The 20,543-nt window shown below is 32.3% G+C and overlaps 2 protein-coding genes and 1 long non-coding RNA gene across 4 annotated transcripts; 2 read left to right on the plus strand and 1 right to left on the minus strand.

The window, feature by feature from the left end:
* Positions 1 to 664: 664 nt before the first annotated feature.
* LOC111701574 (uncharacterized) lies at positions 665 to 3,506 on the plus strand. Its single transcript, XM_023472919.1, has 4 exons — positions 665 to 1,016; positions 1,537 to 1,668; positions 2,362 to 2,476; positions 2,823 to 3,506. Exons 1-4 carry the CDS (start codon positions 969 to 971, stop codon positions 3,017 to 3,019), a joined length of 492 nt encoding a protein of 163 aa, XP_023328687.1. The 5' UTR covers positions 665 to 968; the 3' UTR covers positions 3,020 to 3,506.
* A 2,735-nt stretch (positions 3,507 to 6,241) lies between these two features.
* Positions 6,242 to 7,112, plus strand: LOC111701575 (uncharacterized). The gene is made up of 2 exons (XR_002765221.1): positions 6,242 to 6,282; positions 6,850 to 7,112. It is a non-coding gene; the product is annotated as an uncharacterized LOC111701575 (long non-coding RNA).
* Positions 7,113 to 7,685: 573 nt separating this feature from the next.
* Positions 7,686 to 12,074, minus strand: LOC111701578 (uncharacterized). Of its 2 annotated transcripts, none has more exons than XM_023472921.1 (7): positions 11,844 to 12,074; positions 10,858 to 10,909; positions 10,415 to 10,631; positions 10,160 to 10,308; positions 9,506 to 9,589; positions 9,356 to 9,426; positions 7,686 to 9,023 (listed from the first exon to the last, which is right to left on the minus strand). In XM_023472921.1, exons 2-7 carry the CDS (start codon positions 10,864 to 10,866, stop codon positions 7,988 to 7,990), a joined length of 1,566 nt encoding a protein of 521 aa, XP_023328689.1. In that variant the 5' UTR covers positions 10,867 to 10,909; positions 11,844 to 12,074; the 3' UTR covers positions 7,686 to 7,987. The 2 variants fall into 2 exon arrangements, with proteins under 2 accessions (XP_023328689.1, XP_023328690.1); XM_023472922.1 differs by lacking the exon at positions 11,844 to 12,074 and adding an exon at positions 10,970 to 11,102.
* Positions 12,075 to 20,543: the final 8,469 nt, after the last annotated feature.

Consider the following 20,543-nt stretch of genomic DNA (forward strand, 5'->3'; position numbering starts at 1 on the left):
GTATTTTCTTTTTAAAAACTGTTAATTTTAAATGTTTCTGTACATGCTCTGTACCTATCACTGATTTATTTAAAAGTTTTAAATCCACATTTAATAGCATTTTAGCATGTATATTGGGCCGAGCACTATAATTTCAAACTCTAATTTTCTAAACCCTTTATCTTTGCAACTTTCGTTGATCTTTGATATTTAAAACTATGATTTCTGTCAGATCAAATAGATCAAAGGTTTGCATAATTAGATTACAAAGATATTGAGATTAGTAAATTATAGTTTGTGGCGAATGTTCAGTTCCTTTGCAAACCCTTAAAATGAAAATATTTCAAACCATGATTTCTGTTGGATTCAAATAATCTAAGTTTGAAATATCAAAGGTTTGAACAATCAGATTACAAAGATGTATGGATCGACAAATCAGAGTTTGTGGGGAGTGTACTGTTCCAATTTCCAAATGCAAACCAATAGAATTAAAATGATTTGTTTAGGCTGTATGCTTGATGTGGACTTCAACTGTCTCTAAGTTTTCCGTCCTCTTTGGCCGCTACTTTCTCTGTATATTTGAATACCTAGCTCTAGCTTGTGTTGGAATAAACAGGGTTTCAGCAATACTTAGAGTACTCATGGTACTCAAGGTAATAGGTGGAAATATTGGTTTTAACCTTCACTTCTGATCCCTCCTTCACTTCTGATTCCTCCTTTACTTCTGATCCCCCCTTCACTTCTGATCCCTCCTTCACTTCTGATTCCTCCTTTACTTCTGATCCCTACATCACTTCTGATCTCTCCTTCACTTCTGATCCCTCCTTTACTTCTGATCCTTCCTTCACTTCTGATCCTTCCTTCACCCCTGATCCTTTGATCTTCTTGGTATTCTCTCTCCCATTCTTGTTCTCGAACCTCTGTGCAGAGATGGTCCGAGTCTACAGAAACTCTATCCCGAGCTCCAAGATGAACATCATCATCGTATAATGAACCACTTCATTGTAGAGTTGTACAATCTTATGGTTTCTATGATGGCAAGTAATTTTCAGTTTGAAAACAAAATTATCTTACAACATTTTGTATGACTCAAATAAAATCATAAATAGCACTCTGTGAAATTCAAATATTCGGTATTTTCTGTACATGTCATTGATGGATTTAATAGCATTTTAGCACGTATATTGGGCCGAGCACTATAATTTCAAACTCTAATTTTCTAATCTCTTTATCTTTGCAACTTTCATTGATCTTTGATATTTTAAACTATGAATTCTGTTAGATCAAATAGATCAAAGGTTTGCATAATCAGATAACAAAGATATTGAGATTAGAAAATTAGAATTTGTGGCGAATGTTCAGTTCCTTTGCAAACCTTTAAAATAAAAATAGTTCAAACTATGATATCTGTTGGATTCAAATAATCTAAGTTTGAAATATCAAAGGTTTGAACAATCAGATTGAAAAGATGTATGGATCGACAAATCAGAGTTTGTGGCGAGTGTACTGTTCCAATTTCCAAATGCAAACCAATAAAATTAAAATGATTTGTTTTAGGCTGTATGCTTAATGCGGACTTCAACTGTCTCTAAGTTTTCCGTCCTCTTTGGTCGCTACCTTCTCTGTATATTTGAATACCTAGCTCTAGCTTGTGTTGGAACAATACTTAGAGTACTCATGGTACTCAAGGTATTAGGTGGAAATATTGGTTTTAGCAATACTTAGAGTACTCATGGTACTCAAGGTAATAGGTGGAAATATTGGTTTTAGCAATACTTAGAGTACTCATGGTACTCAAGGTAATAGGTGGAAATATTGGTTTTAGCAATAACTTAGAGTAATCATGGTACTCAAGGTAATAGGAGGAAATATTGGTTTTTCAAAATATTAACATATATATCTTTATCATTTGCATACAGGGCAAACAAATATGCAAATTCCTCTAAAAAACAGGTTTTTTAATTGTTATGCAACACTTTTCATTCATCATTTAATCTTGAGGGGAGTTAAAATTTTCATTGGTTCTTTTATTTCTTAGATTAAATGACATTACTTTGTAAATAGAACTGAGTCCGAATTTGATGAATTTGAGCCGCGTCTCAAATCCTCCAAAAACCGGTTTCAATTTAGCGCCAGCTTAACAGTTGAAACATTGAATACGATATTAAGTGGAACCAACCATACGGCCTAAATTTAAGCCGTGGCTCAAAATCTTTAAATTCGGCCTCTGGTCTAAATATTGACTTTAATAACTAAATTTTCACATCGGAATTGAATCAAATTGTTCCATACACCCAACAACAAGCTTTTATAAAGAAATGACTCATTGGTCCGGCGATATTTCAAGCTTTGATTGAGTTCATAAATATTATTTTTTTATAGCTTGAGAGGATATTGGAGTATGATCCTGAGTATCTTGGAAGATATATTCTTGGTTCCATTTTCCTCTTCTATTTTCCAATACTGATCTTCGTAATTACATATTCGGTATATTCAGGTAGTGTACATGACTTAATGGGACTGTAAGCGTAATTTAAAGTAAACCTCTTCATAAGGTGCATGTTTGATACCATTTAAAGTTTTAGACATTTAATTTGATTAATAGTTTTGTAAATTTCGTCATAATCCTAGCTTGAAAAGTGATAAAAAATGAGTTATTATTTTTGTTGATAAATTAGAATTTAAAATAATACACATGGATATCTGGTTCATCCAATTGTTCCAAGTAGGTTGCAAGAGATGGGGGGGGGGAGTAGGCCGGTTCATAAACCCTCATCTTCTAAATTTTAGTAGTTTACCAAAACAGAAGTAAATTATGTATTGAACTAGTCTATACCTTCTAGATTCTGTATCTCCTACCCTGGGATATCTCTGTGGTATATCAACACAAGGGACAAATTTTGTTATCTATGTAAATATTGTGAACATTTCTCTTGTTATGGTGATAATCATCTCGGCGTACTGTTTCAACAACTTTTATTTGAAAAGTAAACACGCGCAAATTATTCAGTTTCATTCAGTCAGAAAAAAATCTTATTAACTTTAAGAAACTAATGATCGGCGCTCTTGTAATAGTGTTTGTTCTAGCCGTAGCGACTGCAATTCAGAACTCAGTTGTAGATTCTGCAAAATTATATATTCCATCTTTATTTTTATGCTGTATGCTCACTTTTCTAAACATTTATTTTACCAAGGACAAGAATGTGTTGAACCATATGAAACGGATTATCAAAAATAATATTGCAAACTTTGAGTTTTCATTTCTATATTCAGTTTACACAAAATGCATCCGAACCAAAAGGGTTTCACCACGTCCTTAAGATGTGGAGAAATGAAAAATACAGAAACTGATTACTTAAACTATGAATGCTATAAAATCCAAAATTCAAGTTTGAAATGCATCAGTTCATTTTTTCCCATATTCCTTTATTATTTTGAATATAGATAGTCAAATAGTACATTTTTTCAAATATTTGTAATGTTAATATTAACTTTGTAATATGTGTTTTGTAATAAAGCCTTTTTTTCTAAAATGATATTTCTGAAGAAAAAGAACAAGTTAAATTAATATAAGTGAGTGAAAGTAAAAGGAACAGCGTAAAATAAAGAGTAAGGAACAGAGTTAAGTAGATAGAGTGAAAATGTAATGAACAGAGAGAAAAAGATAGAGTGGAAATGTAAGGAACAGAGAGAAGTAGATAGAGTGGAAATGTAATGAACAGAGAGAAGTAGATAGAGTGGAAATGTAAGGAACAGAGAGAAGTAGATAGAGTGGAATGTAATGAACAGAGAGAAGTAGATAGAGTGGAAATGTAAGGAACAGAGAGAAGTAGATAGAGTGGAAATGTAATGAACAGAGAGAAGTAGATATAGTGGAAATGCAATGAACAGAGAGAAGTAGATAGAGTGGAAATGCAAGGAACAGAGAGAAGTATAATATAGTGGAAATGTAATGAACAGAGAGAAATATAATATAGTGGAAAAGTTAAGGAACAAAAAGAAGTAAAAAGAGTTTAAATGTAAGAAGCAGAAAGAAGTAGAATAGAGTGTAAATATAAGAACCGAGAGAAGTAGAATAGACTAAAATTGTAATGAACAGAGAGAAGTAGAAAAGAGTGAAAATGCAATAACAGAGGAAAGTAGAATAGAATGGAAATGTAATGAACAGAGAGAAGTATAATTTAGTGAAAATGTAATGAACAGAGAGAAGTAGAATATAGTAGAAATGTAATGAACAGAGAGAAGTAAAATAGAGTGGAAATGTATAACATAGATTTAATAAAATAGAGTGGAAATGTAATGAACAAAAAAAGTAGTATAGAGTGGAAATCTAAGAAACAGAGAGAAGTAGAATAGAGTGGAAATCTAAGAAACAGAGAGAAGTAGAATAGAGTGGAAAGGTAAGTAACAGAAAGAAGTAGAATAGAGTGGAAATGTAAGGAACAAAGATAAGTAGAATAGAGTGGAAATCTAAGGAACAGAGAGAAGTAGAATAGAGTGGAAATGTAAGGAACAAAGAGAAATAGAATAGAGTGGAAATGTAATAAACAGAGATAAGTAGAATAGAGTGGAAATGTAAGGAATAGAGATAAGTAGAATAGAGTGTAAATCTAAGAAACAGAGAGAAGTAGAATAGAGTGGAAATGTAATGAACAGAGAGAAGTAGAATAGAGTGGAAATGTAAGAAACAGAGAGAAGTAGAATAGAGTGGAAATGAACAGAGAGAAGTAGATTAGAGTGGAAACTGAAGGAACAAAGAGAAGCAGATAGAAAGGAAATGAAAGGAACAGAGAGAAGTAGAATAGAGTGGAAATGTAAGGAACAGAGAGAAGTAGAATAGAGTGGAAATGAATAGAGAGAAGTAGATTAGAGTGGAAATGTAAGGAATAGAGAGAAGCAGATGGAGTGGAAATGAAAGGAACAGAGAGAAGTAGAATAGAGTGGAAATGTAAGAAACAGAGAGAAGTAGAATAGAGTGGAAATGCAAGAAACAGAGAGAAGTAGAATAGAGTGGAAATGTTAGGAACAAGGGGAAGTAGAATAGAGTGGAAATGTTAGGAACAGAGAGAAGTAGAACAGAGTAGAAATGTAAGAAACAGAGAGAAGTAGAATAGAGTGGAAATGTAATGAACAGAAAGAAGTAGAATAGAGTGGAAATGTAATGAACAGAGAGAAGTAGAATAGAGTGGAAATGTAATGAACAGAGATAAGTAAAATATAGTTGAAATGTTAGGAACAATTAAGAAGAATAGACAGGAAATGAAAAGAACAGAGAGAAGAAGAATAGAGTGGAAATGTTAGGAACAAGGGGAAGTAGATAGAGTGGAAATGTAATGAACAGTGAGTCTGACAGGGGGGGGGTAGGGGAGAATCTGACAGTCTACTGGTTTAAATGATCAATGGATCTAATTTGTTTGCGTAATCTGTTGGACTCAGGCCCACTCATAATTTTTCATACCGCGTATATTCATCTATATCTATCTATCTGGCTTTTTCCGTCCAGTTTCATTTATTACAGCTTTGTTTCCTCCTTTAATTTGTGGCTTGTTCACTGTTCAGGCCTGATTCATTCAGTATCTTTAATCACAAGAGAAAATTAGAACCAAGTTAGGAGTTGCTTTTAGTAGGCTCCATTTATATTTTTCCCATTTCTCATAGGAATTGAGTCTTTGCCACAATCTCTGATTTTCTAATCCCTATATCTTTGAAAACCAATTTTAGATATTTCAATCTATAAATTCTGTTAGATCAAAGAGCCTAAATTTGAAATATCTAAGGTTTACACTATCAGGTTGTTACGCGAGCCATGCTGCGTGTAGAAAGTCTGCTTGTCACCCCTGGGGATTTCTGAGTTCTCCCTGAAGATCTGTACGGAATGTATTGTGAAAGAACTAGTTTAGGAACTGTTTACAGTCCGACTGCGCAGACGCAAGATTTCTCGCGGAGTAGTAGTTATATTTATATTCAGTATATGTTTATTCGTTTTGCAAGTATTTTCCGTGTTCAGAATTCTGGGATCACCGTGGTAATTATTTTATATATATCTATGTTTATCGGTTGATTCTAGTATGATTGATGATTATGTATTCGTTTATTGGTTCCTAGCCACAGTTTTTTAATGCCTGAGGATTATTTGTTATAATTGTATGATTTTCACTCAAAGCTTTTTCTGTGGGTTTATTAAATTTGTTTAGATTGAAGGCTCAGAGAAATAAACGTTCGGAACCTTACTATCTTCCTTTTTATTATGAAGAGCGTTGAGAGAAGGGAGTCTTACGATCCAATCCTGAGAAATACCACACGGTACATATATTAGGTCTTTAGGGAAATCGCTAAGTAGCGAAACACAGGTTGCAATGATATAGGGATTAAAGAATTTGAATTTGTGTCAAAGCCTCAAATCCTTTGACCCCACCCATACTTACATTTTTTACGGTTTTGGGGAGGATTAATGCAAAAATTTGAATTTTAAAAATTAATTTGAATATTATTGAGATAATTGAATAACATCTTTTCTAATAACCTGGATGTAAAGCGAAAATATATAAGATGCATCGAGGTTACTTATATACTTATATATATGGTCATATCAAACTAGAGAACCAATTGAATTTTTTATATTTGTTTTATTAATCAATTATTATCACTATCGATAATGGTAATAAATTAATAAAGACGTCAGTTAAAAAAAGTTCCCTGTACATCTGACTTTTGAAAAATCCATAACAATGTCCTCTAGAATTGACGGAGGGGGNAACTTTTAGTCCCGTTGAAAAACCTCACTGCACTTTGTTTATTTCTGATTCTTGGTTACAGGATGAATCAGATTCATGTATAAACAAATAAACCATTTCATGATTTTTAATTTAGAATACTATCTTCTTCTGGGATTGTTCGTCAGAAGAAGATTAAACATGACCTCTTCCTTAATCCATAATACGCATCCTTCAACAAAATACGCATCCTTCAACAAAAATACGCATCCTTCAATACAAAAATCCGCAACTTCATCCGTCATGTAAACTGCATAATATGACATTTAACCATGAATATTGTTTTCAATTATATTTTACAAAAGATGTAATAAGATCGTATTTATTTGTACATAAACTTATTAAAGCTAATTTATTTTACTGGTTTACTGCTTGTTATCTAAAGTAATGTGAACAGAGCTGGGAACTTTTGAATGGTGGATATCGGGATTAATGCTTGATCCACTCTTTTTCTTAATCTCGAGATTAAATATTGTTTGTTCTTCTCTTATTATTGATCTCCAGATTAATTTAGCGATCGGGATTTTGGATATCCCATTCTGAAGTTTTCAGCTCAGAGCTGAAAACTTTAGAATGTGATATCCTTAATCCCGATCTGTTATTTAATCTGAAGATTAAATTCATGAGTTCCCAGCTCATGCAAAAAGTTCTTTTAAGTAGGAATATAACTATGAGTTTGAATTTTATGATAAATTGGATTCAAACAAAAATCCTGTCAAAAGTTTGACTGTTCAGCATGATTTGATCCACAAATTTTAAGAAACAACTGAAGGGAATTAAAATTCTATAAATATTTATTTCACTTATTATAAGGTACATTCATATATATATAATATGAAATAACAACATCTATTGCCAATTCTTAAAATAAGTCAATTTTAGTTAATTTTCTTTACGAACACAAAACCATTTTTAAAAACTACATATTTCATATTTATTTTTAATTCTTCAGGTGTAAGTGCGAAAAAATAAAACATACTAAAACTTGTTACAAAACAATTTGCACTCTTATTGGTGAGAAATAATGCAAAAAATTCCAGATTTTCTGTAGGGTTGCTTGGACATATTTTTGATGATTAAATGGCTTAATTATGTTATCACATAGATGGATTTTTGACAAATTTGCATGGCATAATTCTGCTGTAAAGTTAGAAAACATGTCTTTCTATTTTCTAAATAAAAATAAGTTTTGTACAATTGTGAACATCCAACTTGACTTCAATATATGATAAATTTTAGTTTTCTCTTTTTCGTTTCTTTGATGCCAATCTACTATCCTTCTTTTCCTTAACAGCAGAATCAGAATATTTCCTACTGTATCCCATACTCTCTTGGACGAATGATCCTGTGAAACCAACGCTGGGGCCACACATATCTCCGGCAGGGTTGGATTCGAAGGATATCTCGCATGCTTCATCGGCAGATTTACTACTGTCTGTTCCAATACCTGAGGAGGAACTTGAGTTCGAGATATTATGCCTGTATAGATCTTCTGTGTCATCTCTCATCCTAGTCGCCAGGAATTCAGCACGATTCTGAAGGATTGAATAGAACTGTGCTTGTAACAGACCCGGATAGCTGGTTCGGTCAAACTGCAGGAGTGGTGGCTCCGCACTTCCAGGACACATGGAGAAATCCAGGGGATAGGTTTGGGTCTGATTCTTCTCCCAACTAGATTTTCTCTGCTCCTCTTCTTCTCTTTTCTCCTCCTCATGTCTAGCATTCCATTCTGTCTCTTCTTTCCTTGCTTTTCTTTCTGTATCTTCTCGCCTGGATCTTCTTGTATCTTCCTCCCATCTAATCTTTCGTTTCTGATCCTCCAATCTGGATTTATTCAAGTCCTCCTCCCATAAAACTTGACTCTGAAGGGAACTTTTCCGTTGAAACTGATGAGCTTCATTCTCCTCATTCCTCCAGATCTGATTGTTAACCCTAGTTTCCCCGTCCTTCGCCCCTTCCCTGTACTCTTCAATCTTTCTCTGTTCTTGCTGAGATGGAGTAATCGTGCAGTTTGTGCTGAAAAATGCGCGAACAAAAAAGTTTTTAGTATCTTGAACCTTCTCCTCTAGTTGGATGAGATCTTGAACCTTGAAAACACATTCAGCACACACCTTGTCCTCACACTGGGCGCAGTTTAATCCTAGGATTTGGTTCAGTCGTGACGTTGTCGGAGAAACCTTGTTTCCCGCATTTTCTTGTTTGATTCCGGCAGCTTGTTGTTGGGAGATGAATAGTCCTTGATGGCAGATTAAACAGATAGGATCGTTCAGTCTAAATAGTTATAATAATATAGTTTGTTGCAATCAACAAAAAGGTTTTTTTTTAATGCATTCTCTGATTACAAGTGACAACTATGAATCACAACGGTGCGATTTTTGGGATGTAAAAATCACAGCTAATTTTCCATCTCTTCTCCGCGAAAGATCAAGAATACTTTTATAAAATTCAATTCTGCAGATTATTAGTATTGAGAAAGCTGCGATAAAAGCTTATATAAGGGTTGTGAATCAATAGTGGCATTCTAGGAAGGGTAACTACGTGGCAATATCTTAATTATTTGAATTAAAGTCAATGTTTTTTGTTTTAAATTTAAAAAGTGTTACCTTTGGTTTGTTCTGTTTTTATCCTGTATTTGAAGACATGTTTTCTCCTCACATCTTTCTTCTACTTTCATCTACAAAAAAAAACCATATTATTAAAAGATATTTTTTGGAAATTTAGACTTTTTCAGTTTTAATTTTAAAGTTTATTACCTTAATTTCTTCATGGGGGACAATAATGAGACATTGAGCTGTATTAGGTCCAAGTATGCGTACTATCAGCTCAGGTGTATTTGCCTACCAACAAAAATTTACTATAAATCAAATTTATTTAAAACTTATACGAAAAAAGAGAAAGGAATTGAGTTTTTGTCGCAAACTCTGATATTCTTATCCCTATATCTTTTCATTTGAATGTCGGAGACCTTAATATTTCAAACTATGAATCATTTTAGATCAAATAATGATATTTTGAAATATTAAAGGTTTACACCATCAGGTTGAAAAGATATAGTGATTGAAAAATCATAATTTGTGGCAAAAACTCAGTTCCTTTAGGAAAAAGAAAGCTAAATAAGGCTAGACAGCCAACCAAACAACTTGTATATTTAATTGTTTAAGAAAAACTTTAGTTATATTCAATGCAATGTTTAAATTTGAAACTTTAAAAAGAGAAATAAATTTAAAATTACCCACAAAGGATAAAACATGAATTTGATCCTTCACTTGGAATATTATTTTTTGTTTAAGGATAAATTAAATGATTTGATACCAAGTCCCATCCTCTGTGGGTAAATTTGAGTTTGCGGTAAGAACTTAGCTTCTTTACCACCTGGCATTACTGGAGCTATAGAATGAAAAACTAACCTGGATTGAGAGCTGTTCGAACTGTTTGTTTTTGTTGATAAACCAGATAGTGTATCCAGGTACAGATATTAATAGAGGATAAATCTGAAGAATATTCTTCCTGAACTCGGTTTGATTCACTCCAAGCCCAACCTTCCATTTTCTGGCGCCTAAAATCAATCAAAATTAGGATTGGATACTAAGTTTGGTTTGATGAATATGGCATCTAAAAGTTGATTTTTTTATTCTTTAATAATATAATAAATCTGTAATCACCTAAACCATTGAAGAGAAGAAGAGCGTGCTCTTTTTTATCCGGCATACAGGGTTTACACGTTGCCAGACACATTGTTTTGAGACACACTGTATCCTCGGTTTGGTTTGTAAACCCTGTCTCTAGTTTCTTCTTCTGACAGAGAATATCTTCGTTCTTTTTGAGAAACAATCTCTTTTCTCGACTCAGCGAGTCAAACAGTGGACTCGGATTCCCAAACTAAAAAAAATCAATTTAAGAATTTGGATAAAAGGAAGGCTCAGCTTAACTATTGAGTCCGCCTGCTGCGGAAAATATTATTTTTTTTTATATTGTGATGTGTGAAAATTAAATTTATAAACATTGTTTTTCTTCAGAAAAAAATGATTTGATTTTAAAATGTTAGGTAATCCGTTTAGAGAGAAATGATTCTTAATGTGATAAATAATAAAAGTTAAAACTGTACCTGTAGCATGATCTGAGATTATCTGGTTCAGCTGAACAGATCTGTATAGATCCTGAAAAACAAAAAGAGGTTAAGCAACAAGTCCTGGAGGAAAATAGTACTCTATACATACACTGGTTAGGTTCCAATTTTATGCACATCTGCGTCTTGTCAAGGCTAATCTCCTTAATTTTTCAATGGTACGGATCCTGGGATTTTTTCTAAAGAAGTGCTTTGAAGAAGAAAAACAAGTTTGACATATGTGCAATGCATTGGTGTGGTGCCTACCTCCCCCCCCCCCCCCCCCCCCCCCCCCGGGAAGTACACGTGTACTGCACCCGTGAATATTACAAGGCTAGAAAATGTTCCCCCTCTCTGATCACAGATTACCGAGGAAACGTAGCAGAAACCTCCAAGAAAAAGCAGAGATGTTTACACGTGATCAGAACCAGTAAAGGGAACGTTGAAAGTTACATAATTCTGATTTGATGGAATCAATTAGACTTGTTTTAAACCTTAGCGTGACAATGCATATTTAACTAATATGAAGAAAACAAATTTTAGCTAATCGTCATCACAAATTATGTAAAAAAAGTGACACAAGTTGAATTCAATGGTTTAAAAATGAAAAAAGGATGCTGCTATACCAAGTAAAATCAGTAATTTACAATTTTCAACTGTAATTAGAAGTTTAAAGAATCTGATTCACAAAAAAAATGATATTTCCTATGCCCTCTTTCAAATTGATATTTCCTATGCCCTCTTTCAAATTGATATTTCCTATGCCCTCTTTCAAATTTCATATTAAAGTATTACTTAACATAATCATTTCTTTTTCAATTCATATATACCATCAAAAAGGATAAAAAACTTTAAAATAATGATGTGTGTTAAATTTCACAAAATCTAAGATTTAACCAGTAGACAATATTTAGTTTTTGGAAAACGGCAAAAAACAATTTGTCTTTTTATATCAATAAATATACTTTAAAAAGTTTATTATTAACCTGTTGTATTGTAATTGATTTAAAATTTGAATTTAAATTCGGAGTTCTCTGTTGATCCTGGAGCTAAGCACTAACTGTGTTCGTCCTCCTGAGGTTGAATAGAAAGTGAGGTTTAGTGTTAGCTCCGGAGTATAGAGCTGTTTCAAAGACTCGTGTTGGACGGAGAGTTTTATAACCATTTTAACTTATCACCGGTCCACAGCGTGCAGAGAGAGAGAGACACAATATAACCATACTGCTGAACCTCGAAGGCCACTTTTCTTGTCATACTGCTGATCCTCTAGGTCTCTTTACTTGTCATACTCCTGATCCTCTTGGTCTCTTTACTTGTCATACTGCTAATCCTCTAGGCCTCTTTACTTGTCATACTCACGATCCTCTAGGCTTCTTTACTTGTTATACTCATGATACTTATGATCCTCATGATCCTCCAGGCCTCTTTATTTGTTTTATATATAGATTGCCCTTTATTATTCATTATTTAAAAGAATCTTTAAAAAAAGAAAGATTCAAATTTCCTTGATTATGCAATTTTGCACAAATATAAATCCGGCGAATATTGAAGACTAAGCTTATCTTTAAATTAGTTTTTTTGTAATTCAAAGTACTGTATCCAATATGTCGGCCCACTTATAGTACAAACGTTTTTGTATCCAATATGTCGGCCCACTTATAGTACAAACGTTTTTGTGAATCGTTATTATACGTGTGTTCAGATATAAGGAATGAAAATTGATGAATGGCATATTAAACAATTATATAAAAAAAATTTGAGGCCTAAAGGGACTTTAAGCGTGATTTCAAGTGACCCTTTATGCAAGGATAACAATGACCGATTCACAACAGTCCCTTTGTCTGAATAAGCATGAATTAAATATCAATTTTATAATTTTGAAAACTTATTATTTTTAATTGTTGTTTCTAGTATACAAAACTCATAACAACCAGGTATCAAAATATTAAGAGTAAAAAAATCGTTCAGAACTCGCAGTTGAAAATAATTATAAATGGCAATTTTTCACCAAATTCTATCAATACATTTAAAACATGCTATGCTGATGCAGACAACATATACCAGATTTATACATTAATTCCTATAGGGTGCTTTGATCCGTAAATTCATAGAAACCTAATACTTACGTTAAATTTCAATAGAAAAATTGTGAACTTTAAGAGAAAAAATCATACATTTATCAAAATCTATTTTTCCCTTTTTCAATTCTTTTGGAATGATTTGTTACATTTGGCGTTCGGTTATTGAACTTTTGATGACTTTGTTATTTTATCACATTACGAATTATTTTTACAATTTTTTTACCGATTTTGATGGTTTTTATATCGTTAGAACTGACGAGGGTCGACCCAGACCGAAAAATATTTTCAATAAATGTGGAACTAACATCTACTTTTTTTACTCTACAGAGGTTTGGTCCATTACCATTACCGAATTTTATTTTTTTTTACGCTTGGTAATATTATACCTGGTGCAGGTGTTTTAAATCCATTCCATTATGTTATGTGCTCAATCCGTAAAAACGACTAATAACAGATTTGGTGACTTCTAATAGGTCGTTTAGGGATTTCCAAAATGGTTTAAAGGGACTGTAAGCGTAATTTCAAGTGACTCCGAATGCAAAAATGACAAGTCTCTTTTGTAAAGAAACCAAGATTGAAAAAATCAGTTTTCCAAAATATAAACATTAATATTAAATTCATACTTGATCAAACCAAGCGTTTAAGAATATCGTTGTAAATCTATGATTCTAGCTTTGCCATCTTTGCACTGAATGTCACTTTAAATTACGTTTACAGTCCCTTTAACTTAATCCGTCAGACTACAAAAGACACATTTTAGTTAGTTCAGAAGGGATTAATCATAATATATATTGTAAATAGTACCCCCCCCCCCTTTCCCGCCCTGCATCTTATATGTGTGAACATGGAGAAAAAAAAACAATTCTATATCAAAAAAAGTTTCACTGGTAGAATTCCCCTCCCCTGACCATACTACAAATAATTGTTATATAACCTAGATTATGCGAGGTTGCATCACGTTTCTTTCTCTGCTATGGATTCATTTCATTTTATTTTTTCCATCGTCAATTCAGAATAAAGATCTAGGGGGAGCTTAGAAACATCACAACAATGTCCCAATATTATTTTTTTCACACCGTTTTTATTTCCTTTTAAGCACCAAATCTAGGACTGTGCACCGTTCTCTTAATGAATGGATTTTTTTACAAACAGAAAGAACTGTAATTTATTTTTTAAAACGAAAAAACCTATAAACGATAAGTAAATTTTGGAATTTTAGATTTAAAATTTTTCATTAGTTAAGTTATTTGATTAAAAAACGGTGTCTGGCATATATCCATTACAATTTCGTTAATTTAACTGAACCTGACTGATCATAGATAGAAAAGGGTCTAACGTACTCAACATGAAGATTAAGTTAAAAATAAACAAACTGAGGCCGAATTTAAGAATTTGAGCGGCGGCTTAAAGTTAAGCCGCCGATCAAATATGTTTGGTTCCACCTAAAATCATATTCATTGTTTTAAGATTTAAGCCGGCGCTCAATTGAAACCGGTTTTTGGCGGATTTTAGACGCGGCTCAAATTTATTAAAATTGAACACTGATCATACATTCATGCATGCACCTACAGTGAAACCTTTAATAACGAATACATGGAAAGAATTCATCAAATGTCGTATTCTTCACTTTCTGAAAATGGAATGTTGCAGATATTTAGTTTTTTTAATTAAATGATTATATGGAACTCTTTAAAACTGTTCCCGCATATTCATGGCTATTTATTTATTTTCGCAAATGCTGAAATTTACGTAATATAGTATAAAACTCATTGAAAAATTGTCAAGACCACATTTGATAAATTCTTCCGATGTATTCGTATTAAGAGTTTCACTGTAGTTTATCGGTAAAATTATATTGAAGGTCGAAAGATGGTAAACGCTTCTATAAAGAAATATGAAGAATACGTTTCAGTCTTGTCAGAACACGTTTTCTTCCGCACTTTCCCGGACAGAACACGTTTTCTTCCGCACTTTCCCGGACACGGTTTTATCTTCAGCTTATTCCCAGGCCTCCTTTAGATCACGTTGCTTTCCAGTAGATACAATTCTTTACTGGCACGTAGTATAATGCTCACTTTACACTACACCCTCACAAATACCATTATAAGACTTACAAGTTTTTTTAGGCAGGAGCATGCACTGCGATGGCCCGAATTTAATGAATGGGAGAGGACGCTGAACAACCCATTGCCGGTTTATCAAATTACCGATTTAAAGTTAAAGATTCATAAAGGTTTGTAATTAAATTTTGTTAAACAAATAATACACTGCAAATTTTTTTAATTGTCCCCATAAAAACTAACTAACGCCCCGTGTAAACAATCAAATAGAAAATCCGAATTTATTTCTCCTACATAGTACTGAGAGGTTGGAGTCAAGCATCCTTTAAATATTATCATATTATTTTAAAGATATACATATATATATATATTTATTAATGGTTTGGTTTTTGGATCAAATCTAAGTTTAAAATATCACAGGTTTACACCATCAAGATGCAAAGATTTAGGTTTTTAAGGTTAGGTTTTCAGGAATTTTAAGGTTAATTTATTATTTCTCAGAATGGGATACAAATTCAACAACAGGGACGGAGAAGGTTAGTAATGTTGCTCAGAATGGGATAATATTAAACAGCAGGGACGGAGAAGGATAATAATGTTGCTCAGAATGGTATAAAATTAAACAGCAGGGACGGAGAAGGTTAATAATGTTGCTCAGAATGGGATAATATTAAACAGCAGGGACGGAGAAGGATAATAATGTTGCTCAGAATGGTATAAATTTAAACAGCAGGGACGGAGAAGGTTAATAATGTTGCTTAGAATGGGATAAAATTAAACAGCAGGGTCGGAGAAGGTAAATAATGTTGCTTAGAATGGGATAAAATAAAACAGCAGGTTCGGAGAAGGTAAATAATGTTGCTTAGAATGGGATAAAATTAAACAGCAGGGTTGGAGAAGGTAAATAATGTTGCTTAGAATGGGATAAAATTAAACAGCAGGGTCGGAGAAGGTTAATAATGTTGCTCAGAATGGGATAAAATTAAACAACAGGGACGGAGAAGGTTAATAATGTTGCTAAAAACGGGATGAAATTAAACAGCAGGGAAGGAGAAGGTTAATAATGTTGCTCAGAATGGGATAAAATTAAACAGCAGGGACGGAGAAGGTTAATAATGTTGCTTTATAGAATGGGATACAAATTAAACAACAGGGACGGAGAAGGTTAATAATGTTGCTCAGATTGAGATAAAATTAAACAGCAGGGACGGAGAAGGTTAATAATGTTGCTCAGAATGGGATAAAATCAAACAGCAGGGTCGGAGAAGGTTAATAATGTTGCTAAGAATGGGATACAAATTAAACAGCAGGGTCGGAGAAGGTTAATATTTTGCTTAGAATGGTATAAAATTCAAAAGCAGGGACGGAGAAGGTTAATAATGTTGCTTAGAATGGGATAATATTAAACAGCAGGGACGGAGAAGGTTAATAATTTTGCTCAGAATGGGATAATATTAAACAGCAGGGTCGGAGAAGGTTAATAATGTTGCTAAGAATGGGATACAAATTAAACAGCAGGGTCGGAGAAGGTTAATAATGTTGCTCAGAATGGGATAATATTAAACAGCAGGGTCGGAGAAGGTTAATAATGTTGCTAAGAATGGGATACAAATTAAACAGCAGGGTCGGAGAAGGTTAATAATGTTGCTTAGAATGGTATAAAATTCAACAGCAGGGACGGAGAAGGTTAAAAATGTTGCTTTGAATGGGATAAAATTAAACAGCAGGGACGGAGAATGTTACTTTAGTTGCTAAGAATGGGAAAAAATTAAACAGCAGGTACAGGACCTTTGATATTTCAAACTATGAATTCTGATAGATCAAATAATCAAAGTTTGAAATATCAAAGGTTTACGCCATCTGGTTTCAGAGATAAAGGTATTGGAAAATTGGGATTTGTGGCAAAGACTCAATTCCTTTACACAGTCAAAATCTCCGTAAACGTGCGTTTTTTTTTTTAAATGAACTTACGAGTGGATAGTATACAAGACTAAAATCTAGAAAAATGATTTTTTTATCAATATTAGTTATAAAATACATTAAAAAATATTTTTTGTTGTTTTAAACGTTTTAAAGGTTTCAGATTGACCCAGAGATTTGTAAATATTAAAAATTTTGTAAATCTTATAAAATATTTCCAGTTAAAAAAAGGTCAAAAGATTAAAATGTTTTGGAAATATTTAGATTTAAATTTTATACAAACGAATTATATAAAACTCTGTAAAGTTTTCAGCTTACACAGCATTTCCTTTCTGAATGAAAAGGAACTTTAAACTTGCATCAAACTTAAATTTTCCAATCCCTTTATCTGTACAACATGGTTAAAGGCACAACGGGGTAATTTTGANATTTTTTATGTCCGCAATAAATTCTTTTGTATATAGATGATATTAATAATGAAATTCTAGAAATTTGAATATTTTATAAACAAAATCATGCCATTTTCACCATTTTCCTATATCTTTGACATGAAAATGCTCCTTTTTTAATCATTAAATTTGAAAGAAAAAATGATTAAAGATTAAAGATTTGATAGTCTAAACTTTGACTTTATACTTGAATTTATATGTAAAAATCAAATGTCTACGACAACCACAAAGATATGATGATTGGAAAAAGAGAGTTTGAGGCGAATAATCAGTTTCTTTGAACGATGAACTTGAAATATTTTAAAATAGTTTTTTCATTAATTTTTTTAGTTTTTAAGTTTTTTCTTGAATATGAACAATTGATTCTATGAAAAAAGGATTTGACCACTCGCCACTTAAATTTTCTAATCTTTGTATCTTTGCAACCTAATGGTGTGAAACAATAATAACAGAATTTATAATTTGAAATATCAAAGGTTTACGACATTAGGTTGCAAGATATATACAAGGAAGAAAAATATTTAGTTTGGGAGAGTAATTAGCAAATTTTCAATGTCAAATAAAATAAATATGGGTTCAATATTACGTTAGAACTGAATTCTACGACATTTTTTACAAAATATTTATGTATATTGAAAATATACAAAATATTTATGTATATTGAAAATATACAAAATATTTATGTATATTGTAAATATACAAAATATTTATGTATATTGTAAATATACAAAATATTTATGTATATTGAAAATATACGTTAAAGGAAAATCCGATATTCCATTGAATTTTCATAGTGAACCTTTTAACAGGATTTTTTTTAGGAACTGAGTTTTTATCACAAACTCAAATTTTCCTATTCTTATATCTTTGCGACCTAAAGGTGTAATCAAACCTTTGAAAGAACCTGTAAAATCTTTCCCTGGGATGTTTAGAAAGATGAAAATTTTCCTGTATGATAATTGAAGGACTGCAGTATGGATTTGGTGAATCATATTGACGTACTAAGCCTAGGGGTGTCAGAAATGATTTTTTTGCATTTTTTTGAAAACGTCCCATAAACCTAAAAAAGTTTAATGCAGTACATTGTAGTACCCTGTACCCTGAAGCACTCTGTATACCCTGTTATCATCACTTTCCATAAAAAGATTTGGGAATTTCAAATTGGTGTTTTTGCCATTCCTCCCTCCAATGAATCACCAGCTGTTTAGTTTTAAACCATATAAACATAATCTCTTTTATACTGTTTAACACAAATGAAAATAATGCAAAACTAGAGTAAAGTGTAAACTCCTTTCCCTCCTTCCGCCTATACCCCTCCCCCAGCTCCTTCCTTGAAAATGTGCAGGTACGTTCCTAAAAATGTGATGATCCTTATAAAATAGTTCTAATAAAAAATGTCATTGATAGTTTTCAACGTGACTTGGTTCAACGGAACAATCTCTGAAAAAATAAAAGAAGAGAACGTGGATTACAGAGAACTGAATTAATAAGCAATATGTTTTTCATCAACAGATCATTCATGCTTATATACCATATATGTCAAACATACAATGCATGTTTATATACCGTACATGTCATACAATGCATGCTTATATACCATACATGTCAAACATACAATGCATGCTTATATACAATGCATGTCAAGCATGCAATGCATGCTTATATACCATACATGTCAAACATACAATGCATGCTTATATACCATACAAGTCATACAATGCATGCTTATATACCATACATGTCAAACATACAATGCATGCTTATATACCATACGTGTCAAACATACAATGCATGATTTACTGTAAACTTTAGTTTATTTCAAGTACCGGGCCGACTTTCAAGAAATTAGAATAAGCTGCACAGAACATGTAAATACTATATGTACTATATGTACTATATGTACAGACTATATAAGGCAAAACGGAACGGTACGCCAAATGAATGGTCCGTTCTAGGGCAATTTGTGTGGCTCATATTTCATACATGTCTAACATGCAATGCATCCTTATATAACATGCATGCATGTCGAACATGCGTGCTTATACATCATACCTATGTCAAACATGCAATTCATCCTTATAAAACATGCATGCATGTCGAACATGCATGCTTATACATCATACATATGTCGAACATGCAATGCATCCTTATATAACATGCATGCATGTCGAACATGCATGTTTATACATCATACATATGTCAAACATGCAATGCATCCTTATATAACATTCATGTCGAAAATTCGATGTTTGCTTATATTTCATTCAACGCATGTTTAAAAATCATTTGTGTCGAACATGCAATGCATGCTTATATAACAAGCATTTCAAACATGCAATGCAGGCTTTTTTATCATACTTGTCGAACATGAATGTGAGGTTAAACTTTAAACTAAACAAATAATACAAATGTGAGGTTAACGTTAAACTAAACAAATAATACTAATGTGTTCACGTTAAACTAAACAAATAATACTAATGTTTCACGTTAAACTAAACAAATAATACTAATGTGTTCACGTTAAACTAAACAAATAATACTAATGTAAGGTACACGTTAAACTAAACTAATAATACTAATGTGAGGTTCACGTTAAACTAATCAAATAATACTAATGTGAGGTTCACGTTAAACTAAGCAAAAAAGCCTAATGTGAGGTTAACGTTAAACTAAACAAATAATACTAATGTGAGGTTCACGTTAAACTAAGCAAAGAATACTAATGTGAGGTTTACGTTAAAATAAACAAATAATACAAATGTGAGGTTCACGTTAAGCTAAGCAAATAATCCTAATATGAGGTTCACGTTAAACTAAACATATAATACTAATGTGAGGTTCACGTTAAACTAAATAAATAATATTAATGTGAGGTTCACGTTAAACTAAGCAAAGAATACTAATGTGAGCTTCACGTTAAACTAAATAAATAATACTAATATGAGGTTCACGTTAAACTAAGCATATAATACTAATGTGAGGTTCACGTTAAACTAAATAAATAATATTAATGTGAGGTTCACGTTAAACTAAGCAAAGAATACTAATGTGAGCTTCACGTTAAACTAAATAAATAATACTAATATGAGGTTCACGTTAAACTAAGCAAAGAATACTAATGTGAGGTTCACGTTAAACTAAGCAAAGAATACTAATGTGATGTTCAAGTTAAACTA

The sequence above is a fragment of the Eurytemora carolleeae genome, unplaced genomic scaffold (genome assembly GCF_000591075.1).
Source record: "Eurytemora carolleeae unplaced genomic scaffold, Eaff_2.0 scaffold151, whole genome shotgun sequence".
In the NCBI taxonomy this organism is placed as follows: Eukaryota; Metazoa; Arthropoda; class Copepoda; order Calanoida; family Temoridae; genus Eurytemora; species Eurytemora carolleeae.